The sequence below is a fragment of the Symphalangus syndactylus genome, chromosome 6 (assembly GCF_028878055.3).
Source record: "Symphalangus syndactylus isolate Jambi chromosome 6, NHGRI_mSymSyn1-v2.1_pri, whole genome shotgun sequence".
Lineage (NCBI taxonomy): Eukaryota > Metazoa > Chordata > Mammalia > Primates > Hylobatidae > Symphalangus > Symphalangus syndactylus.
Genome location: NC_072428.2, coordinates 57,866,442 through 57,892,391, shown reverse-complemented (window position 1 = coordinate 57,892,391; position 25,950 = coordinate 57,866,442). Strand labels below are relative to the sequence as shown.

Below are 25,950 nucleotides of genomic sequence, written 5' to 3'. Positions count from 1 at the left end.
AAGTTGAGTGAATAAAGCCAGTCTCAAAAGGTTATATACTGTATGATTCCATTTGAAGATCATATTCAAATGACAAAATTAAAGGGATGGAGAAAAATCAGTGGTTTCCAGGGGTGAAGGAGGGAGAGAGGTGGCTCCCACTTTAAAAGGTAACACAAAACTCTTCTTATATATTTACTGTTCTGTATTTTGACTGTGGTGGTGGTGATATGTCTGCACGTGTGATAAAATTAACAAAATATACAAATAAGTTCATGTAAACTAAATATAGAACTAAATATACAAATAAGTTCATGTAAAATGAATGAACCCTGAATGAGGTCATAGATTTTATCAATGTCAGTTTCCTTGTGATAGTATAGTATAGTTATGCAAGATGTTACTATTGGGGGAAATGGGCTAAGGGTATGTAGGATCTCTCTGTATTATTTCTTACAAACCCATGTGAATCTACAGTCCTCTCAAAATAGAATTTAAAGAAAAGAATCTCGTCAGCTTTTTTAAGAAAAGATATAGACAAAGTGATTCTAAAATCAGAAGATGATCCATTCTGACATTTTAAAACTTTTCTAGGCCCTATATCCTGCTCCAGTTTATACCCCATGTCTTCACTTTCTTTTAAGCAACATTCCTCCAAAGAGTGGTCTGTACTGCTCTAGAGGAGCAAAAGTTTGTGTTAGTCTCCACCCTTCTAGGTTCTTTGGCTAGTCTACAAATTAAATTGGCATAAGACAGATTAACAGGAGAAAAATAATTTTAATTACGTATGTACACATGGGAGTCCCACAAAAATTTGGAACTCAAGGAAAAGGCCAGATGATTGAAGCTTGTATGGTTTCCTGAGCTATAGAAAGGAATAGGGGCTATGTGGGGGCAGTGACAAATTGTGGGAAGAAGAGGGAAGAAAATGTGTGGTGAATAAAGGTTGTCTTATTATACAGATATAAGTCTCTTGATAATAAAATGATTTCAGAGCAGCTCTCTTATTGGTACAGATACTTTTACTAATGAAAATTTCCTTTATAAATATAAATTTCCTTTACAAAAGGGCAACTTTTCAGAGCTTCTCCTGTGTCTGCAGTTTCTCAAAATAACCAGCTCAAAATAATCAATATGCCAAAGATGTATATAGTGGGATGGCATATTCTGGTCTCCTCAGTCATATTTTAGGGTGAGTGTCTTGAACTCCAACATTGCCTTTCTTTGCCTTCTCTCAGTCCTCCCCTTTGTTTTGGATAACTTTTAATCCTTTTTGAGCCTATCCCAATCAGGCTTCTTCTACACCACTTCTCAGAGCTCTTACTAAGTTATCAGGGACCTCAAACTTCTTAAACATCATAGTAAATTTTCAGTTTTCATCTTAACCTCTCAGCATTTGAGTAGTCCTTCATTTTTGAAACACTTTCTTCATTTGGCAATTAGAATACCATACTCTCCTGATTTTCTTCCTACCTGGCTGTTTCCTATGTGACTTCTTTTGCTGGCTCCTTCTTCCCTTCTTGCCTTTAAAATGTTGGAATTTTTGAGATTTGTGATAAAATAGTTATAAAGGATGTTTGATCCCTACACCAAGTTCACCCCAAAGTGAATTTGATAGTGCTCATCCCACTTTATAAAATTGCAGCTATGTTCTTAAATGTGAAACAGGTTTATATGAAAGCTTCATTTGAACATATTTTTGAGAAGCATTTGAAAAGGCAGAGACATTTTTTAAACCTAAAAAGCAAGTAATGTAAACAAGTTATTTGCATCTGAGTGAAAGCCTATGGGAGATCCTGAGAAGATCTATGCAAAATTTTTGGCTGCTATTATTCCCAGTCCTCTTATAAAAGTTCTAGCATAAAAGCCCAGCCAGCCATACACCTCTCTGGAGAACACTGAATTGAGTTTTCTGGGGATTGCAGAAACACACAGATCCTGAAGAAATGTTGACCTCCTCATGTAGACCAATAGGAGAAATCTTGCCAACAGTCACTGGAAGTCCATAGAAGCTGAGTTAGATTGAAAGATCCCAATAAGCTTGTTTGTGCCTATTGTTCTTACTCCCTCTCTGCTAACGCAGTCTCCACCTAACTTTTTAAGGGGAATAAATGTAAATGTCACACGTAACAAGTATGTGTGTGATAACTAGTTTCTGTTGGTATTTGCCTACCCTTTAGCATCCATGATGAACAAAATGTCAAAAATTTTAATGAAGATGTGTCATGCCAAGCCATATGAGAACCTGAGGCAAAAGGAAAAATCAGTAATACTATCTTATCTTCATTTAAAATTTAATATTTTGTTTATAGTGGATTTTTGCATTGGTTTTGTCTTTTAAATATTGTATTAAAATAGTATTTATCTTGCTTATTAGTTTTTGGCACCCCTTTAAATTTTAGACCCATGGCAAGTGCACTATCATTTTGTTATTTGTTTTCTCCTTTCCTGCCTCCTTTTGGACTAATGGAGCATTTTTTAGAACTTTATCTCTACTGTTGGATTATTAGCTATACCTCTTTTTTTTTTAGTTGTTATGCTAGAGTTTACAATATAATCTTTAACTTATTTCTCCCTTTGAGTATTATACATTTTTGTGTAAAGCATACGTCTTTTATCAGTACACTAACATTTCATCTCTCTCATAGTATGACCTGATGCTATCATGAACCTCATTATACATTGCTATTACTTTTTGCTTTAAATAGTTAATTCTGTTTTTAAAAAATGAGAAAAAAGTTTCTATATTTACTCATGTATTTATCATTTCTGGCACTATTTATTCTTTTGTGTAGATCCAAGTTTCGAATTGCATCAGTTTCCTTTTTGTCTAATAATTATTTTAATCTTTTTTACAGTAAAGGTATGCTGGAAATGAATTATTCTTCTTTTTGTTTGTATGAAATATTTTAATTTTCCCTTCATTTTTGAAGAATATTTTTGCTGCATATAGAATTGTAAGTTGACAGTTGTTTTCTTCAAGCATGTAAAAATTGTTATTTCCTAGTTTTCTGTCTTATGTTTTGATAAGAAATCTTCTGGATGCTTATCTGTATTCCCCTCAACATATGCCCACCCCTAGCCCCAGCTCCCTTTTTTTTTTTTTTTTTTTTGCAGCAGAGAAAGAGGTTTAGTGATAGAGTCATCAAATGAGGAAATAGGAGGAAACCTGAAATCCATCTCCCTGAGGAGTTTGGGGCTAGAGTTTTTAATGGTTTTGGAGTGGGCTGAAGTGTGCAGATCGTTGATTGGTCAAAGAGTACAGGGTGAAGTCAAGGGACAGGGAGATGAAGAAACTATATTCTCATGCTGATTCTGTTCCTCTGTGGGGGTCTTCAAACTGGTTCACATCAGCTGTTTTACTGGAATATGGGATCTGAAAAACATCTTAAGCAATTCTTAAACAAAAGCCTTGTGATTCTAATGTCAGAAATCGTATCTATAGATACACTGGGAATGCAAATGGTCAGTGTCAAATGATTTTCCATTACAAGGAAGTGGTTCAAAATGAAGCCTGATTAATACTTAATTAGAGCTATATTTCTGTCCAGAATTCTTGTTAAGCCTGTGAGGATGGCTTCAGTACCCCCTCATCTTCTTTATCCCTCAATCCTGAAGTGTGATCATTAAGGAGGAATTGGTCCATGACTGCTTTGGCTGATTCCTGCTGACAAGGGTCAAGGGGACCATAATTAGGATTTGAGGAATGAAACTGCTTTGTAGTAGCCTGTAAATGTTCTTGAGTGCCAGGTATAGGGTTCTGATTCTGCATGACAAAAATGTCAGTTCTTTTGTTACTAGTCCCTCTTGTCTGTTGTGAATAGAAAGAAGAGCAAGATGACAATAATAAGAGTTTGTAAGGGGGACTAAAACCAGTTTCCCATTCCCTTAGGAAGCCAGCTAAAGAGATCATTTAAGGGGATCTGTGGTACACACCTCTCATAACCATTTAGCTTATTTGGAAATTTTTTCTATTCACAACAAGTGGTATTAGCTATTGCACAGATACCACTTGTTTTGCCAAAAGGAAATCTAATACAGTTTAATTATTCAGAACTGCCTGGGCCAAAGAGCTTAAACCATTATGCTTAACAGCCTTCTTTATTTCAGCATGTCAGCATACCACATTTTGGGTGTAGGCTTCTGAGCTCCAACATCCCCATCTGAAGCTTCCCTAGAGGTTTCACACACTAAAAGCTGAGTTGCTGGGAAAACTGAGTTAATAGCTGAGTGGCAAAGGATCCCAGTAAACCAGTCTTCTGTTTCTGGAAATAGCCCAGTCCCATTAAACAGCTGTGTCTCATTTCAGGAGTTAGTATTGCAAATGAGCTTTCAAATGGAAGAAAAACAAATGTAATGTTTGGAGAAATCTATAAACCAGTTTCCTTAGTCTGGAGGGCAGTCAGTTGAGGTGTCTAGATGTTAGATTTGGCCGGGCATGGTGGCTCAAGCCTGTAATCCCAGCATTTTGGGAGGCCGAGGCAGGGAGATCACCTGAGGTCAGGAGTTTGAGACCAGCCTGGCCAACATGGTGAAACCCCATCTCTACTAAAAATACAAAAATTAGCTGGGCGTGGTGGTGGGCACTTGTAATCCCAGCTACTCGGGAGGCTGAGGCAGGAGAATCACTTGAACCTAGGAGGCGGAGGTTGCAGTGAACTGAGATGGCACCACTACACTCCAGCCTGGGTGACAGAGTAAGATTCTGTTTCAAAAAGAAAAAAAAAAAGATGTTAGGCCCAAAGCATCTTCAGTTAATGTGGAAGCAGGCAGTGGCAATCTGACAGATTTTTCTTGCCTGTAATTTATGTATCACAAGATATCCTTGCAGGAAAAAGATAGTAGCAATTCCACTGAGTCTAAGTGAGAAAAATGGAAAGAGAATTTGAAGACGTTAGTTTGGAGACTTTTAGCCAGGAAAGAATTCAGTATTCAGTTCAAATCTTCATCAAATTTTGAAAAAATTTTTAGTTTCACTTTTTGAAATGTTTTTTTCTGCCCCTCCCTTCTTTTTTAGGATTCCATTTACATATATATAATACTGCTTGATCATTGCCTTACAGGTCACTGATTCCCCATTCTTTTTTGTTTCAGTCTTCTTTCTATGCTTTCATTTGGATAGATTCTAATGCTACATCTTTAAATTCATTGTTCTTTGCATGATCTGCAATATCTGAACTGTTTTAAATTTCATGTGGTGAAATTTTCATTTCAGTTATTATGTTTTGTCTCTAAATTTCCATTTTTATACCTTGTATGTATATCTTCATTGTGTTCATGTTTTCCTTTACATACCTTGTTTACACCTTTATAATTTTGTTCTACACTGTTTAACACCCTTGTCTATGAATTCTGTCATCTCTTTCACTTTTGAGTTTGTCCCTGTTGAGTAATTCCTCTTCCATACGGTCACATTTTCCTGCTTATTTATATCTCTAGTAAGTTTTGATTACATGCTGGACTTGTAGTTTTACATTGTTGGGTGCTATATCTTGTATCCTTTAGGGTTGGTCATTTTCTAGCAGATAGTTGTTACTTCCAGACTAGTTTGGTCTTTTTTTGGAGGCTTGTTTTTAAACTCTTTTTTAGAGGATCTAAAGTGGCTCTAAGGCCATTGTAGTTCTAAATTATCCCCCCCCACCCACTATTTTATTTTCTGAGATGGAGTTTCACTCTTTTTGCCCAGGCTGGAGTCCAGTGGTGCGATTTTGTCTAACCATAACCTCTGCCTCCCAGGTTCAAGCGATTCTCCTGCCTCAGCCTCTCGAGTAGCTGGGACTACAGGCATGTACCACCATGCCTGGCTAATTTTTGTATTTTTAGTAGAGACGGGGTTTCACCATGTTGGCCAGGCTGGTCTCGATCTCGACCTCGTGATCCGCCCACCAAAGTGTTGGGATTACAGGAGTGAGCCACCACGCCCAGCCAATTATCCCGTTTTCTAAGGTGTGATCTTCTGGAGTCTCTAAAGAATGCCTATGTAATTACTGAGGACTCTCCTCTCTTGCTGGATGGAACTTGAATGATTCATACCCCTGTGCAAGCTCCGATTGTCTTAGAACTGTCTGGTAATATTTTCTTTTCTTAGAAGTTGTTCTTGCCAAGCTTCATAGTTTTACTCTGTACACATACAGATTGATATCTAGCCGTAGACTTACCGACTTTTGCATATTTTCTTGGAACTGTGTCTTTGTTTTTGCATAACTCTATCCTTTATGGGACTCTAGCCCACAAATTCTAGCTGTCTTGGCTCCCCCCTTACTCTAATCTCTTTCTTCTCATTTCAGCAAGACAGCTAGGTCCCTTTTAGGTTCCCCCACCCTGTACTGGAATTCAGTATTCACTTGCAGGAAAGAAGCCTGGTTGATGGAATTGCTTATGTCATTTTTTTTTATTGCTTTTCTCAGAGATTGTAGTAATATTGTGCATCCTTTTGTCCATTAACTGAAAATAGTTATTTCCTTTATTTTGCCCAGTTTTCTAGTGGTTTATGGCAGAAGAGTAAGTTCCAAGCCTTATCTTCCTCATTATAGATGTTCTCTTCATAGATATATTAATGAGAAAGGGAGAGATAGTTTCATAAAATCAGAGATTCTCCAAAGCAAATTGCAGATAGAAGAACAAGGAACTTACCTTATGATACTATCTGATGTGGAGAGTGTAGGACCAGAAATACTCAGTGTAGGCTGGGCATGGTGGCTCATACCTGTAATCCCAGCACTTTGGGAGGCTGAGGTGGGCAGATCACTTGAGGCTAGGAGTTCGAGACCAGCCTGGCTAACATGACAAAATCCTGTCTCTACTAAAAAATACAAAAATAAGCCAGGTGTGGTGGTGCCTGTCTGTAGTCTCAGCTACTCGAGAGGCTGAGGCAGGAGAATCACTTGTGTGATCACGGTTGTGGTGAGCCGAGATCATGCCACTGCACTTCAGTCTGGGTGACAGAGCAAGACTCCGTCTCAAAAAAACAAAAAAAACCAAGCAAACAAACAAAAAGAAATACTCAGTGCAGTGCCTAGCTGGGAAAGGATCAGAATAATACAGGAAAACTGTGTGGACGCCTGCTTAGTATGGTCCTGGAACCTGAGGACCTTGTATCATCCCTACCTCCATTCACTTTATTTTCAGGCCACTACTGTGCCTGCTGTTTTCCTAATGCCAGAAAGCCCCTGAATAGAGAAGCTATTCTTTCACCATCACTAATGTGATTATATATCATGAAAGATTGATCCCTAGAGCAGAAAAATATTGACATCAAAGTGTAAATGACTGATATGTAGCCCTTTTCTAAGATTTGAGAGGGAGTAAGGAGCCCTAGTGACACTTGTGACCTTGAAGGACTTTCTAGGGAGCCTGTCTACCAAGGTAGCTAAATTCAGCCTATCTAACCCTGCCCTTCTTTTCTACCTCTGCCGCAGTTATGATCATGTGCCTTTCCTCATGCATGGCTTTGACCTGAGAAGAACAACCAATATCGGGGAAGTTCAGCCAGAATCTGCCTTCAAGAACCCTGCCTTCTTCAACTGGGATTTCCTGTCGACTCTGAATGCAGGCAAATGGTTTGTAAAACCAGAGGTAAGACACATTCCCAAGTTCCACAAACCTGCATTGAATTTTTGTAAGAGATCATGTGCTGCTCCTGAAAATAAAGGCCATAGATGAAGATAGGCAAGTATCCACATGATTTCATCCCATTTTGGTAGTAGGACTATAGTATTGGCAGGAGGGCTTTTTCAGTAATGAAGTCAGTGTAATTGCTGCTTTCTACATTCACTAGGAAGTCTGAAGACAAACTTGTAGACTTACCCTTATCTCGTAATTTCTTTTTACCCAAATATTTCATAAGCTTTTACAGTATGGCCAACATGTACATAACATTTTCCTGGATGAGCAGACTAGGACATATATTTTTTATTTTTTCTGCTTGCCATTCAACAAATATTTATTGAGCACCTAATGGTACAAGGCACATGGAATATAATGGTGAATAAACACACATCCAGCCTTAATGGAATTCACAGGCTAGTATAAGAAACAGACAGTTACTATACATTGTGATAAGTGCAAAACTAGAGTTAATTTCAGGTTGCTTCAGGAGCACACAAGAACAACTTCTAACTCAGACTGGGGAATGTGGAAGGGAGATTCTGGAAGGAGATGTATAGACTAATAATGGATGTGGTACAGTATAAAGCATGTGCTGTGCAGTGTACAGTGTAATTTTGAGGCAAGTATGAATCGTTCCTCTGGAAGAAATTGGGGAATACTTTATGCACAGCTACCATTTGAGCTGAGGGAAGATCATTACCAAAGGAAACAAGGGCAGTAATGATGATGTGTTTCAGAGATTATCCTGGAGCAACAGGGTGTGTGTGTGTGTGTGTGTTGTGTGTGTGTGTGTTGTGTGTGTGTGTAGGAGAGGGAGGGAAGGATAGAGGAAAGGAGAGGAAGGAAGGAGAGGGGTAGGAAGTAGATGAGAGATAGATTGGGAGAATAATCTGGAAAATACGTTGATGAGGATTATGGCAATGCTTACATAACAAGTTAAAGAGTTTAGAATTATCCTTGAGTGTTTTTAAATGGGTAAAAAGTCAGAATTGCATTTGATAAAGGTCAAGCCTACTTTCTCAAGATAGATTAAAGAAAACAAAACAACCTATGTTTTCTAGCTTATTTTATGACTAGGAATTCATGTGACCTAGGTTCTGACCAATCAGATATACTCATTTGAGACTTTGATTTTGAAAATAAACATCTCAACAAGATAGATAGCAGGCATCCATATTGCTAGCACATGTGACAGCAGAGATAGCAAGGTGTGAGGGTCAGCTGTGGTAATAGCTCACTTATATGGTAGTAGTGTAATTAGGAAAAGAAATATTAAGGGATTTTTGATTGCGTACTGGTGGAATAGAATTTTATTTATGTTTGATGTTAATCCTGAGGGCCGTTTGATCATGTTTCATGTAAAAATAGGGAAAAGTGAAGAATTATGTACAGATGGACTTACCTACTGTGTCCATTTTGTGTTGCTATAAAGGAATACCTGAGACTGGGTAATTTATAAAGAAAAGAGATTTATTTGACTCATGGTTCTACAAGCTCTACAAGCATGATACCAGCATCTGCTCGGCTTCTGGTGAGGAAGCTTTTACTCATGGCAGAAGGTGAAGGGGGAGCAAGGCATGTTATATGGCGAGAGAGGGAGCAAGAAAGAGAGAAGGAGGTACCAGGCACCTTTAAACAACCAGCTCTTGCAAGAACTAATAGAATGAGAAATCAGTCATTACTGAGGGGAGGGCACCAAATCATTCATAAGGGATCTGCCCCCATGACCCAAATACCTCTCATTAGGCCTCACTTCCAACATTGGAGGTCACATTTCAACATAAGATTAGGAAGGGACACATATCCAAACTGTATCATCTACTGGGACTCCACTTCAGATTCATTGTATTAATTAGTATTAATATAAGAAAAAGCTGAAAGTGGATTTATTACTGTAGTTGCTCAGAATATTTGTCCTCATAGGAGTACATAGTCTATACATGCTATTTCCATACATGAAAATAATGTGATTACTCTGATATTCTAGGTTTCTGAGTATATGTAGCTTCTGCAATATGTCTCATACATAGACACATAAAAACTAGAGGTGCTCCATTAGGATGTATATATTAGTTAGCTATAGTTCATATTTTGGCAAAGGTGTGTTCTAGATGAAAAGCCTATTGTGTCTGATGTATAATATAAGGCTGATAAAAGTCTTATTAGGATTCACAGAATTAAACTTACTCCTAAAATTGAGCCAAAGTTTCATCAGGCTGAGATGTTTGATGGAACAGTAGAGTTGATGAATTTTAATTAATAGATGCTTTTTCTTGGTCTTTATGGGAACTTAGTGGTCCTTATTGCTGAAAGACAACAGTTGTTTCTCATGTCAGTGGTCATGGTTAGCTACCAAGTGGGAACCATGAATTTAATTTTTTTCATAATTCTAAGTACATTCAGAAACACTTAATACTTAATAACTTATTAAATAGCATCCTTATTTTTAGTTTTCTTTTTTTTATATTTATTTATTTATTTTTGAGACAGTCTTGCTCTGTAGCCCAGGGTGGAATGCGGTGGTGTGATCTCAGCTCACTGCAACCTCTGCCTCCCAGGTTTCAATTCAAGCAATTCTCCTGCTTCAGCCTCTCGAGTAATTGGGATTATAGCTGCATGCCACCATGCCCAGCTAATTTTTTTGTATTTTTTTTTTTTTTTTTTTTTTTTGAGACGGAGTCTCGCTCTGTCGCCCAGGCTGGAGTGCAGTGGCGTGATCTCGGCTCACTGCAAGCTCCGCCTCCCGGGTTCACGCCATTCTCCTGCCTCAGCCTCTCCAAGTAGCTGGGACTACAGGCGCCTGCCACCACGCCCGGCTAATTTTTTTTTGTATTTTTTAGTAGAGATGGGGTTTCACCGTGGTCTCTATCTCCTGACCTCGTGATCCGCCTGCCTCGGCCTCCCAAAGTGCTGGGATTACAAGCGTGAGCCACCGCGCCCGGCCTTTTTTGTATTTTTAGTAGAGATGGGGTTTCACCATATTGGCCAGGCTTGTCTTGAACTCCTGACCTTGTGAGCTGCCCACCTTGGCCTCCCAAAGTGCTGGGATTACAAGTGTGAGCCACCACACCCAGCCTTATTTTTATTTTTTTTGAAACGGAGTTTCACTCTGCCACCCAGGCTGGAGTGCAGTGGCATGATCTCGGGACACTGAAGCGTCCGCCTCCCTCATTCCAGCGATTCTCCTCCTTCAGCCTCCTGAGTAGCTGGGACTACAGGCGCCCGCCACCATGACCAGCTAATTTTTTGTGTTTTTAATAGAGGGTTTCACCATGTTGACCAGGCTGGCCTCAAACTCCTAACCTCAGGTGATCCACCTGCCTCGGCCTCCCAAAGCGCTGGGATTACAGATGTGAGCCACTGCACTGGCCTTATTTTTGGTTTTCAAACATTTCTTCAGAACTGTCTGCAGTTTTGAATGTTTGAGTTAGTTGTAAGTGATAGGGTTGGATCTGTTATTGTAATGACTTTTGGTGGGCATTTTTTAGGATTAATAGCCCTGTTTTAGCATGTTTAGGGTGTTTAGGTGCTTTGCTTGTAGCATTTAGTTATCCTGTTTCAGTGGCTACTGAAGAGCATCCTGAAACCTGGGGGTTTAAATATGGTTATCTGGAGACTTTAGGTTTGATCGTGGAGCTTTCTTGGCTTTCATGCTGTACGGTTAGAAGGTAGTTGAAATGGTGTTATCATGTGATTTAAAAGATTTGGAGATTTGGGTAGTTTTTTAGTGAAAAAATTAGTAAAGATTATTCTGATGATTCTTTATTGGTTGGGTATGATTATTGATTGATCATGGTGGTGAATTGGTCATTATTTATTAATGTATTTATTAGTCGAGATTATTGTGAAAATCAAGTAGTTAATCTTATAACAAAATAAGAATAGATACAGACATTCTGGGAGTTGATACTGGAAGCTAAACTGAATTCCTGTTTCTTTAGCCCAACCAACACTTCCGTGGAACTTTGTTATATCCTTTTGTGAAAGTATGATTATAGAAATGACAAAAATATAATTCTCATGCAGATACATAGTCGACATGAGTACAAGTTTTATTTGTCACATTAATGAAGGAACAAGCAGGATAACAAAACCCACTCAAAGGAGAAATGACAGCAAGATATTCAGCTAGAAAATACTAGCACTCATCCCTTCCACAAAGACAGCCAAAACAATAAATAAAAAAAACATATTTTAATGAAAATAAAGGACAGCACCAGAGTACATCAAAGGAGTAACAGAAACCCTGGTGAGCACAGAAACTCAGGAGACCCACATAGAGAATGGAAGGAAACAACAGGACCCTGCCACCTCATCCCCCAGCTGAGATCAGCCGGGAACCAGGAGGAACTTCTCTCTATGGTGAAAAGCTAGGCAAGAGGATCCTAGCAGCCCCCAGCAACACCTTGGACCCCTATTGGGGTCCCCTGCAGTCCTCACAGGCCCTAAGCCCAGCTGGGGTAGCTACCTAGAGGCCATACAACTGTGTTCCCCTCAGAGAAGTAGCCAGCTGTGCCTGCCCCGTGGCCTACATGGCTACTGTGCAATGCCATCCTGGAACTACTCACATCTTGCTCCAGAGGTGAGTAGCCACAGCACCCCTTCATCCCTTATGCTAAACTGCTGGGGAACCACCCCAACAGAGTGGCCTAACATCCCCAGGCCAAGCAACTGTTACACCTTTCCCTGTGGAGCCAAGCAGCAGATAGAACTGTTTCATTTACCCCTCCCCCTGTACCTTTGGGCTAGAGATGGAGCTGTGTACCCTTTCCTGGGGATATGGTGCTTTGGCAGAACAGCTCCATCTACCTCTTTCAGACTTGGCTATGCCCTGCCACTGGGGTCCTGAGTTGAAACTGTGCACTGCCCTTTCAAGGAAAAAGTACTTTGTCAGAGCCCTGTGTGGCAGGGAAATGGTGCCTGGGCTGCTCAGAACAGTCAGGCCCCCAAGGCCTGAGTAGAGTGGCACATCAACCCTTGGAGAATCAATGTTTTGACTGAGCTGAGCAACTCACATTCCATGGCTGAGCTAACATAGTACCCTTCATCCCAGGGAAACAAACCAGTGTCTGAGCAGAGATACCCGACCCTACAGGCCAAACAATTGTAGTACCCTGCTTCCCTGGAGCTGGACTAGCTCCCTAGAGTCTAAGCTGCTGAGATAGTGCCATCCCTAAGGAATGGAGTCACATTGTGCTGCTTCTTGCCCCCCAGGACCCAAACACCAGCCATACTGGGGTACTTGCTGCTGCACTTGGCCTCACAGAGTCTGGGATACTGCTGAATCCTACCATCTTAGAGTCTAGTGTTGCCACTACATGGTACCTCATCCCCAGGCACCCAAGCTGCCACTGAGCCCTGTTGGCTCAAGCTCCCAAATTATAGCCATGCCCTGTGCCCTAGGCTTAAACCTCCAGAACACACCTTCTTCCTTAGAGTCAGGCCAGGGCTGTTCCCTGCCTAGCAAGAGTAGAGTCACAGCTACAGCCTAACTCCCTGGACTCAAGCTGCTAAGGGGTTAGAGTCTGATGGTGTGGGCAACCTATGTCCAACCCTGCCACAGAGAGTGAAAGGTTCACAGAGAGGGCAAATAGGTTTGTGAGACTCTGATCCTAGGACTCTGCCAATCTAAACATTTGCACCTGGAATCCAGCACCATGGCAGTTGATTGTAGGCCATGTCAGACCTGACACCAAGAGGGATCCCCTCAGTGAAGTCTCCTCATTGTAGAGAAAACAAGAATTGGAGAACCCCAAAAGCCTTTGTGGACCAAGGACATTAACAACATACACCTCTGCTGTTGCGACAACAAATTTCCACACCCCTAAGCCACTGAGATGCCCACAGTTATTGCTGATGTTGAATGCAGCCAAAGAAGCTGCACAGAGACTATACCACTGCACCTACCCAGGAACAAAGTCACCACACCCTTCTCAACTAGTGCACTAAGACCCAACTGCAGGTGAAAATCTTTCTCTAGAAAAGCCACTCTAGAAAGTTTGGAAGAGGTGATTATTCCACCAGATGCATAGACATTAGCACAGGGACACAAGAAATGAAAAAGCAAGGAAATATGACACCACCAAAGGAACATAATAACTCTAGTAACAGACCTGAATGAAAAGGAAATAAATGAATTGCTGGAAAAGGAATTCAAAATAATTACCTTAAGGAAACTCCATGAGATGCAAAAAAACAGACAATTCAACAAAATTAGGAAAACAATTCATGATGTCAATGATAAATTCAACAAAAACATAGATACAGTAAAAAAGAACCAGCCGGATGTGGTGGCTCATGCCTGTGATCCTAGTACTTTTGGAGGCCGAGGCAGGTGGATCACCTGAGGTCAGGAGTTGGAGACCAGCCTGACCAATATAGTGAAACCCTGTCTTTACTAAAAAACACAGAAATCAGCCAGGTGTGGTGGCATGCACCTGTAGTTCCAGCTACTTGGAAGGCTGAGACAGGAGAATTGCTTGAACCCAGGAGGTGGAGGTTGCAGTGAGTCAAGATCACAACACTGCACTCCAGCCTGGGCTACAAAGCAAGACTCCGTCTCAAAAAAAAAAAAAAAAAAAAAAAACAAATGGACACCCTTGCAGCTGAATAATTCAAGTACCAAAATAAAACAATATAGTCCAGAGCTTCAACAAGAGATTGTTTTAGCAGAAGAATCTCTGAGCTTGATGAGTCATTTGAAAATTACCCAGATAGAAGAGAAAAACAAATGAGAATGAAAAAGAATAAAGAAAGCCTACAAGAAAGGACACTATTAAGCAAACAAATTTTCATATTGTAGATGTTCCTGAGGGAAAGAGTTGGAAAAAGCCATAGAAACACTATTTAATGAAACAATAGCTTAAAACTTCCCAAATCTGGGGAGAGGGGTGGTCATCCAGACCTAAGAAGCTCAAAGGTTCCCAAATAGATTCAATCCCAAAAGGTCCACACCAAGGCATATTTTATCAAATTGTCAAAAGTCAAAGACAAATAATTCTAAAAAGAGCAAGAGAAAAGCATCAAGTCACATATAAGGGAATTCTCATTAGACTGACAGCTGAAACTGTCCAGACCAGGAGAGAGTAGAATGAGGTATTCAAAGTACTGAAAGAAAAAATATTGGCAGCCAAGAATATTTGACTCAGCAATCTATCCTTCAGAAATGAGGGAGAAAGTCTTTCCCAGACAGGCAAAAACTGGGGAATGCAAAACCACTAGACTAGCCCTACAAGAAATATTCAAGGGATCCCTGTATCTAGAAGCAAAAAGGTGATAATCATCATTATGAAAACACGCAAAAGCATAAAACTCATCAGTAGAGCAGATATGCAAAGGAGAGAGAGAGAAAAAAATCAAACCTTTTATACTACAGAAGACCATCAAATTGAAATGAAAAACAAGAAGAAACAAAGAATATACAAAACAAACATAATACAATTAAGAAAATGACCACAGCAAGTCATCACCTATTACAATAACCTTGAATGTAAACCAATTAGTCACTTGATAGTCACTTGCAGTGAGTCAAGATCACAACACTGCACTCCAGCCTGGGCTACAAAGAAAAGATAGACAAAAGAAAAGATGATAGACTGCCTGAATGAATAAAGGAAATGACTCAACTATATGCTGCCTACAAAAAACTCACTTTGCCTGTAAAGACACATACAGACAGAAAGTGAAGGGATAGATATTCCATGCAAACAGAAATCAAAAGCAAGCAGGAATAGCTATATTTACATCAGATAAAACAGACTTTAGTTCCAAAACTATAGAAAGACAAAGAAGGTCATTATGAAATAATAAAGGGATCAATCCACCAAGAAGATGTAACAATTATAAATATATATGCACTCAACACCAAAGCACCCAGACATATAAAGCAAATATTATTATATTTAAAGGGGGAGAAAGATTCCAATGCAGTAAATGTTGGTGACTTTAACATCCTACTATGAGCATTGAACAGATCATCTAGACAAAAAATCAGCATTGGATTGAAACTGTACTTGGACCAAATGGACCTAACAGACAATTACAGAATATTTCATAAAATAGCTATGGAATACACATTCTCTTCATCAGCACATGGAACATTCTCCAGGACAGACCATGTGTAAGGCCACAAAACAAATCTCAACAAATTTAAAATAATTGAAATCATATTAAGTATCTTTTCTGACCACAATGGAATAAAACTAGATATCAATGAGAGGAACTTTCAAAACTGTACAAATATATACACCACAAAATGCTATGCACTTATAAAAAAGTGAAATCATGTCTTTCAACATGGATGCAGCTGGAGGCCATTATCCTAAGTGAATTAATACAGGCTCAGAAAACCAAATACTGCATGTTCTCACTTATAAGTGGGAGCTAAATATTGGATATACATGAACATAAAGATGGCAACAATAGAAAATTGGGACTACTAGAGGAGGAAGGGGGCCAGGGTTGAAAAACTATTAGGTACTAAGCTTAGTACCTGAGTGATGGGTTCATTCACACCTCAAATCTCAGCATCATGCAATACACCCAGGTAACAAACCTGCACATGTACCCACTGAATCTAAAATAAAAGTTAAAAAAATAAATTTTATTGGCTCAAATAAAAGAGAATGTAAAAATCAGATAATACTGTGTTTATAAGATTTTATGTCAAAATTAAGCTTTACAAATAAGATGTTATACTTTTTTAAAAACTACAAATATATGGAAATTAAACAACATGCTTCTGAATGATCAGTGGGTTAATGAGGAACTTAAGGAAATTTAAAAAATTTTTGAAATAAATGAAAATAGAAACACAACATACCAAACCCTATGGGATATAGCAAAAGTGGTGTTAAGAGTGAAGTTTACAGCAATAAATGCCTACATCAAAAAAGTAGAAAGATTTCAAATAAACAACATAATCATGTATCTCAAGGTGTCCCCTTGAGTTTTTTAACTCTCAGACTTGTCCACACTAATCCTCCAGGAATTTGTCAATGATGGTTCAAGTTTTCCTACCCCAGCACTGGTTTCCTTAGCGGTTTCCATTTATTAGGCTCATTCTGGTAAGCTATGATTCATCTCCTTTCACCTGTGTCTCCAATTTTCTGGGCAGCAGTTTGCCCTGTGTCCTCACCTCTATTACATATCCAAGAAGAGTTGTTGATTTTTCATTCTGTTCAACTTTTTACTTGTTGTTAGGATGGAGTGACAGCTTCCAAGCTCCTTACATGTGGAACCAGAAACCGGAAGTCTATTTGGTTATTTTTTGAATCAATATAGTAATGTTCATATGAGCTGTAATTTGATAATGTGCGATAGAACCTTTTGAGGCTTCTAAAAACAATTTGTCTGTAGTACATTTCTTTTTGTGGTCCTTTTTGCAAAGCAGCTTCCTAATTTTTTTTTTTTTTTTTTTTTTTTTTTTTGAGATGGAGTCTCGGTCCGTTGCCAGGCTGGAGTGCAGTGGCATGATCTCAGCTCACTGCAACCTCCGCTTACCGGCTTCAAGCAATTCTCCTGCCTCAGCCTCTCGAGTAGCTGGGACTACAAGCACACACCACCATGCCCAGCTAATTTTTGTATTTTTAGTAGAGACAGGGTTTCACCATGTTGGCCAGGATGGTCTCGATCTCTTGACCTTGTGATCTGCCCGCCTTGGCCCCCCAAAGTGCTGGGATTACAGGTGTGAACCACCTTGCTAGCTTCTAATATTTAAATTTATAGGGGAGAGGTCATGAGTTTGAGACCAGCCTAGCTAACATGGTGAAACCCTGTCTCTACTAAAAATATAAAAAAAAAAATTAGCTGGGCTTGGTGATGGGTGCCTATAATCCCAGCTACTCAGGAGGCTGACGCAGAATTGCTTGAACCTGGGAGGTGGAGGTTGTAGTGAGCTGAGACTGTGCCATTGTACTCCAGCCTGGGCAACAAGAACAAAACTCAAGAAAAATAAACATTAAAAATAAATAAATAAATGTATAGGGAAAGTGCCATAGAGAAGAAAGAGATGTTCTTCTGACAATGGTCTCAAAGTAATAGTTTTATGTTGGGACATGGAAAAAGACAGGATTGTTAGATACTCCCACTACTTAAGTGGTTGTAGTACTCTGGTGATCTGATTTTTTAATAGTAATGCAATTAATGGTAGATGTGGTGGTGCCCATATCAACAAGAAAATTGTATTGTTAGCCGGGCATGGTGGCTCACGCCTGCAATCCCAGCACTTGGGAGGCCGAGACAGGTGGATCACGAGGTCAGGAGTTCAAGATCAGCCTGGCCAACGTGGTGAAACCCTGTCTCTAGTAAAAATACAACAATGAGCTGGGCATCATGATGCATGCCTGTAATCCCAGCTACTTGGGAGGCTGAGACAGGAGAATCACTTGAACCTGGGAGGCGAAGGTTGCAGTGAGCTGAGATTGCACCACTGCACTCCAGCCTGGGTGACAGAACAAGACTCTGTCTCAAAAAAAAAAAAAAAAAAAAAGTTGTATTGTTCACATGTAATTACAGTTAGTTCTTACCAGAATTGTCTATTCAGTGGAATGTTTCCTTGATGTGGCATCATTGGACAGGTTTGATTGTCCTTCTATTTCTTTCTTTTTTTTTTTTTTTGAGACGGAGTTTCACTCTTGTTGCCCAGGCTGGAGTACAATGATGCGATCTTGGCTCACTGTAACCTCCGCCTCCCGGTTCAAGCGATTCTTCTGCCTCAGCCCCCGAGTAGCTGGGATTACAGGCATGTGCCACCACACCTGGCTAATTTTTGTATTTTTAGTAGAGACAGGGTTTCTCTGTGTTGGTCAGGCTGGTCTCGAACTCCTGACCTCAGGTGATTTGCCTGTCTCGGCCTTCCAAAGTGCTGGGATTACAGGCGTGAGCCACCGTGCCCGGCCCTGTCTTTCTATTTCTTAACCAATATTATACATTGGCTCTTCCAATAACCTTTCTTCTTTTAATATGTCTACACAGAGGCACAGAGAACAGAGGACCTTTTAATCTTATTTTTATTTGAGGAACCAGATGTTTCATCTGGAGGACTAGAAATTTATTTTCATTTCTAGCTTGTTACTTCTTGTGGCTTTTTGAAAACATTCAATCACATGTTGGATATAGTCTAAACAGGCATTTATCCATTCCAGTTTATTTTTCTGATTAAGTCTAAAGAGGCACAATGTACTTTAGCTGTTAGCCCTATCCCCATAATACTATTTAAAGTTTACTGGAGTCTAGTTTTAAACTCTTATATCGATTAAATATTTACCATCTTTGCTATTTTGAATTTTTGGTCTTGTGTTGGTCTTTCCCATAAATCCTTTTAACAATTTTTCTCACAAGAAGGTTTAACAGTTAAGTGAACCAGTTGGTTTAGGTCTGGTAGTAGCTAAGAAAATCTTGAATTCTGAAGCATATTTCTATTGTCCTGAGAATTAAGAAAACCATTAGTTGTAGCTTTCAATCAGATCTAAACCATGGTTTAGATCTGCCTTCTGGCCTAGCAATGATCTGCCTTCTGGCCTAGCAATGATCTGCCTTCTGGCCTAGCAATGATCTGCCTTCTGGCCTAGCAATTTTCTGGAGATACTGTGCAATGTGATTGTTTCTTTCCTGAGAAAAATGTGAAAAAAGGCAGCTTATTTAGGTCAAACGAAGAAGAAGAAGAAATAGGAGAGGTATGAAAGAGAATGAAGATAAAGTTGTGTAGAGAAAAAGAGAGATTACTTGAGTCTTAAGAAAATGTGACTTCTTCCTTCTACTGCTTCCTTCTCCTGGGAGGTAGCCTTTTACACTGCCTTCACTCAAATGATCTAAAAAATGGCAAGTGATTATCAAAGTTGCCATCTATTACATTTAATGTAGCAAACATATGTGTGTTCTCCCATGTGTTAGGTGAAATGCTGTGCATTTCAAAGAATATATGACAGTTCCCACCAAGAGGGAGTTACATACACTCCAGTAGTCAGTAGAGAGTGAAGGAACTAATGTGAATTGTATACTTTTCTATCTGTGTACCAGACATACTCCCAGACCTTGTAAATATTTTTATCATATTTAATCTTCAAAATAATCCTAAGAAATATATAGGTTATTCTTTCTCTCCTCTATTTTATAATTTGGGCAATGATGACTTGGAGAATTTAAATGGTTTTATTACCAAGGTTGCATAGCAAGAAGCATAGTGAGCCAGGATTGAACTTTAATGTACTAAGACATGTCCAAATTCTAATTCTGAAAATTTGTCTCTAATTGTATATTTATAAATAGTGGTTAATAATTTTAGTTTCTTCTCATGCTTAGCTATTTTTACATATATTAGCTATGTATGAATGAGACATACAGTTACAGAGCCATAAAAATGGGCCATTGGGCTTTAAAGCCATTGAAGTCTCCTTTTTTATTTTTTTTAGAGATAGGGCCTCACTCTATTGCCCAGGCTGTAGTGCAGTGGCATGATCATAGCTCACTTGCAGCCTCAAACTCCTGGGCTCAAGTAATCCTTCTGCCTTAGCCTCCCTAGTAGCTAGGACTACAGGCATGTATCACCACACCCAGCTATTTTAAAATTTTTTTGTAGAGACAAGGGTCTCACTGTGTTGCCCAGGCTGGCCTCAAACTCTTGGCCTCAAGTGATCCTCTTGCCTCAGCCTGCTGGGATTAAAGGCATGACCACAGCACCAGCCTTGAAGTCTCTTTAGTTCAGGAAGATTAAAGGAAAGCTTCATGAGGGAAATAGCATTTGAAGGGTAGGATTTTAACAAGTGGATATGGCAAGGAAGTCAAGGGAGGGGTAGAGCTGGTATTAAATTCAGTTGAAGCCAAAGCATGTGTTCTTCCTATTACACAAAACTAGAATAGCAAGAGCCCATGTGGGAAGCCAGCACGACTGAAAAGGGATGTATTATCTTGAGTTATGGGAGAAAAGGCTGGAAAGGAAGGCCAGGATAAGAACATTACCTTCAGTGCAAATACAACAGGTTGTAGGATATAGAAGAGAGTGTTCCAAACACTGTAATTATTGATGATGATTACATTTTATTTCTCTCCTTGTCACCTGTTATCTAGGACAAGTATTTCAGAGGGCCTGGTGGATTGAATGATAGTGGAGCAACTGAGGTAGAGCTGGATGTGTGGCTACATAGTAGGAGAACTGGAAAGTGCTTTTGATGTATTTCTTGATGTATTTATTTCTAGCTCAGGCCATTTTACAATATGAAACCTCTATCAGAGGCAGATACAGAAAGAGCAAGAAATCAGTCAATTCCAACACTAGCTGATTTATTGACACTTGCAGAGAAGGAAAGAAAATTTGTGATATTTGATCTTCATGGCCCTCCACCAAAACATCCTCTCAGACACACATTTGTCCGCCAAGTAGTAAGTGTGATCTTTGCCTCTAAAATCGAGCAACATCTGGTATGTCTGTCTCAGTATTTATGACACAGGTTGGGAGGTGGGTAGCATGTCCTAGTGTGTCCGGAATTGGTGGGTTCTTGGTCTCACTGACTTCAAGAATGAAGCCGTGGACCCTTGCGGTGAGTGTTACAGCTCTTAAGGTGGCGCGTCTGGAGTTCGTTCCTTCTGATGTTCGGATGTGTTCAGAGTTTCTTCCTTCTGGTGGGTTGGTGGTCTCGCTGGCCCAGGAGTGAAGCTGCAGACCTTCACGGTGAGTGTTACAACTCTGTTAAGGCGGCGCGTCTGGAGTTGTTCGTTCCTCCCAGTGGGCTCGTGGTCTCGCTGGCTTCAGGAGTGAAGCTGCAGACCTTCGCGGTGAGTGTTACAGCTCATAAAAGCAGTGTGGACCCAAAGAGTGAGCAGTAGCAAGATTTATTGCAAAGAGTGAAAGAACAAAGCTCCCACAGTGTGGAAGGGGACCCGAGTGGGTTGCCACTGCTGGCTGGGGCAGCCTGCTTTTATTCTCTTATCTGGCCCCACCCACATCCTGCTGATTGGTAGAGCCGAGTGGTCTGTTTTGACAGGGCGCTGATTGGTGCGTTTACAATCCCTGAGCTAGACATAAAGGTTCTCCAGGTCCCCATCAGATCAGTTAGGTACAGAGTATCGGCACAAAGGTTCTCCAAGGCCCCACTAGAGCAGCTAGATACAGAGTGTCGATTGGTGCATTCACAAACCTCGAGCTAGACACAGGGTGCTGATTGGTGTGTTTACAAACCTCGAGCTAGATACAGAATGCCAACTGGTGGATTTACAATCCTTGAGCTAGACAAAAAGGTTCTCCAAGGCCCCACCAGAGCAGCTAGATACAGAGTGTCGATTGGTGCATTCACAGACCCTGAGCTAGACACAGGGTGCTGGTGTATATTTACAATCCCTGAGCTAGACATAAATGTTCTCCACATCTCCACCCGACTCAGGAGCCCAGCTGGCTTCACCCAATGGATCCTGCACTGGGGCTGCAGGTGGAGCTGCCTGCCAGTCCCGCGCCGTGCACTCGCACTCCTCAGCCCTTGGGTGGCCGATGGGACTGGGTGCCGTGGAGCAGGGGGTGGCACTCGTTGGGGAGGCTCAGGCTGCACAGGAACCCATGGAGGCGGGGGAAGGCTCAGGCATGGTGGGCTGCAGTTCCGAGGCCTGCCCTGTGGGAAGGCAGCTGAGGCCTGGCGAGAAATCGAGCACAGCACCGGTGGGCTGGCACTGCTGGGGGACCCAGTACACCCTCCGAAGCCGCTGGCCCGGGTGCTAAGTCCCTCATTGCCCGGGGCCGGCAGGGCCGGCTGGCTGCTGCGAGTGCGGGGCTCACCAAGCCCACACCCATCCGGAACTCCAGCTGGCCCTCAAGCGCTGCACACAGCCCCGGTTCCCACTCGCACCTCTCCCTCCACACTTCCCTGCAAGCTGAGGGAGCCGGCTCCCGCCTTGGCCAGCCCAGAAAGGGGCTCCCACAGTGCAGCGGTGGGCTGAAGGGCTCCTCAAGTGCCGCCAAAGTAGGAGCCCAGGCAGAGGAGGCGAGGGCTGTGAGGGCTGCCAGCATGCTGGCGCCTCTCACTAGGAGCACAGCAGTTGAACTTGACCTACCTTGTACATCTACCCTGGGATCCTTAAGTAATTTTACTTCCTATGGAAATGAAGATTGTTACTTATACAGCTACATGTGGTAATCTAGGAATGACCCAGTTAAATTTATCTCAGCGGGGAAAACCACTGAGGCTGTTTGCTATTCCAAACCAAATGAAATGTCAGCACTCTGTTAAAGAGGAATATGTGTAATAACGATCTAATGTGACCTGCACCACACCAACATAGATCCATTAGAAAGAGTCTGAGTAACATTAAGGCTTTGAAGACTTGGCATGATGAATGATATAGAAAGGAGAGCTGGTTCTTAATTGAGCAGAGATTTGCTCATAATGTTTTTCAGAAGCAACTCTGCATTTGGGCATTCAGTTGTTCCAAATCCCATAAATTCTCAGAATATGGGAGTGCTGTGAGTGAAACAATTATGTCTTTTTACAAATGGAAGTATTTCATAGATGAGTCATAATAGCATCCCTGTTGGCAGGAAATGACTCCTCTCAAAGATGATTTTTTAAAAATAAAATAGAAGCAGGGCCTCCCTATGTTGCCCAGGCCTGTCTCGAACTCTCGGCCTCCCAAAGTGCTAAGATTACAGGCATGAGCCACCACACCCAGCCTCAAAGATGATTTTTAACATCATTAACCAGAAAGATGTTTTTGATTCTCACTATTCACCCACATCTATCAACTAATCTACTTGGCTTGTATGAGTCTTTGTGTACACAGTAGGCCCTTGACACTTGATGTTAACTGGTAAATGGAGAGGTCGTGAGAAAACTAAGCTCCAGAGTGGCCCTAGTGAAAGCCCCCGTTATAAGAGTTCATTAGAAGATAGTAGCCCAGGGCTGGGCGTGGTGGCTCACGCCTGTAATCCCAGCACTTTGGGAGGCTGAGGCGGGCAGGTCATGAGGTCAGGAGATCGAGACCATCCTGGCTAACATGGTGAAACCCTGTCTCTACTAAAAATACAAAACATTAGCCGGGTGTGGTGGTGGGCGCCTGTAGTCCCAGCTATTCGGGAGGCTGAGGCAGGAGAATGGCATGAACCCGGGTGGCAGAGCTTGCAGTGAGCCGAGATCACGCCACTGCACTCCAGCCTGGGCGACAGAGTGAGACTCCATCTCAAAAAACAAAACAAAACAAAATACTAGCCCATGTTGACTCTTTCACCAAGGACTAGAATCTCTCTCTCTACTCTGTACAATACTACCTGTGCTGGCATGGAGCTCCCTCCATTCTCTCTGGGGCTGTATGGGGCTGTTCGTACCTGTATAGCTGATTATTTACTGAAGGACTTCTTGTTTCTCCTTACAGATTTTTTGGTTGCCAACTCATGATAGGCAATATGTCAGATCCGTGGCTCCTGGTTTTCAGCATGTGGGCCATTTAGTATCCGTTGAAACCCTTGCTAAAAACAATATCAGTATAATAAATGTTGACTACAAGAAGTTGTTCCCTAATGGGTTAAGGTAAGTGTTTGACCACACCTCTCTTGGCACATATTGCCTTACTTACACAAAATACACATTCTAATTAAACTACTTAACTTCCCCTTTCCATCTTAGAATTTCTGTGTGTGGTTATCTTCTTTGAATCTCCTTTCTTTTTCCTACCCCTTCCTCCCTCCCTCCCTCCCTATGCCAACAAACATTTATCAAGTGTTGACTATGTTCCTGGAACATAGACTTTAGCCTCTCCTGTGTACTCTAATCTTTCACCATTCAGTACACTTTTTTGTATGCTTGGCATTTCTGTTCTTACGTAAAAGATGGACGTTGCAAAGTCAGAACGCAAAACGTTGTTTATTTCCTCCTACCATTACCAGATGGATGGCAGTACCTTGTAAATGGCTTTGTGATCCAGATAGCCATATTTCTGGAAGAGATAATTAAGAATATAACAAAACCATTATTTAAAAAATGTAAAAATAGCTAAGCATGAGAAGAAACTAAAATTATTAACCACTGTATTTATAAATATACAATTAGAGACAAATTTTCAGAATTAAAAGCACCTGGGAATAAAATGATAACTTTTCCAAACTATTATTAAACATGCTTAATTTAACCCATATCCCCTTTGTCTTAGATTTAAGGTTAATTTTTTATATGATTCTAAATGCTTTAGAGACAAAGTCTTCCTTGGGGAGGGACAGAGGGAGGGAGATAGATAACAGGTTAGAGAAAATATATAGATATCTATTATCTACCTATCTATAGATAGATAATATGTGGATATCTATTATCTATCTGTAGATAGATAATATCTAGATATCTATTATCTACCTATCTGTAGATAGATAATATCTTTAATCTACCTATATAGATAATATCTATATCTATAATCTACCTATAGATATAGATAATATATCCATGCTGTTTTGATTATCACACCTTTATAATATATTTTGAAATTAGGGAATGTGATGTGTCCAGCCTTGTTCTTTTTGCACAAGATTGCCTTGGCTTTTGGAAATCATTAGTGGTCATACAAATTTAAGGATTTTTTTTCGATTTCTGTGAAAAATTACATTGGAAGTTTGAGAGGGATTATGTTGAATCTGTAGATTGCTTTGGGTAATTTTGACATTGTAACAATATTATCTATATCTATAAGTTATAGATATTTATAATCTATAGATACAGATATCTATAATCTATATCTAATATCTATAAGCTATAGATATAGATAATATCTATATCTAGATATGTAGATTATGTAGATATAGATAATAGATAATAGATATCCAAAGTCTACTTTGGGTTTAATAAAAGGCTGTTGCATGCATCTGTTTCTGTTCCTGCTTTTTCTGCCTTCCTGGCCATGGATTGATCATATAATAGTGTCTTTTTTTCTTTTAGCATTGGAAAATTATATATGTTTTACTCTCTAATTCCCATTCAGAAGATTTTTCTTTACTCAACTACTCTTCTATTTTGAGCATATTTCTATTCTACTTTTTTTTTCAAATAGAAAATGGCTCTAGAATGATTTCCTTCTCTCTTAATCCTAAGATTGATCTAGTAGTTGAAAAATAATTATGACTTCCATTTATTGAGCTATTATTATGTGTCAAGTTCTGTGTTTGCTAGACCTGGCCTAGCCATCAACTACTTTGGTCACTTTGGAAAAGTTCCTAATTGTCAGTTTTCTCCTTTGTAAATTAGAATAACAGTGGTACCTGCTGGAGTGGTTAAAAGGTTTAATGAGATTATTCTTGCCATTTTAACTGAGAATGCTTTAAATGCATTATTTTAATCAAAAGTATATGAGTATAGAATTGCCCTCTGTTTTATTTGTGATGCTACAAAGTTTTTTAATGTTTTA

The 25,950-nt window shown here is 40.3% G+C and overlaps 1 protein-coding gene across 1 annotated transcript in view; it reads left to right on the top strand.

Moving 5' to 3' along the window:
• Positions 1-25,950, top strand: part of GDPD4 (glycerophosphodiester phosphodiesterase domain containing 4) — a 56,735-nt gene that overhangs the window by 5,502 nt on the left and 25,283 nt on the right. The window contains exons 5-7 of the mRNA XM_055283027.1: positions 7,398-7,554; positions 20,782-21,003; positions 23,938-24,092. Coding sequence (XP_055139002.1) covers positions 7,398-7,554; positions 20,782-21,003; positions 23,938-24,092 — 534 coding nt within the window. The remainder of the gene's footprint in view (positions 1-7,397; positions 7,555-20,781; positions 21,004-23,937; positions 24,093-25,950) is intronic.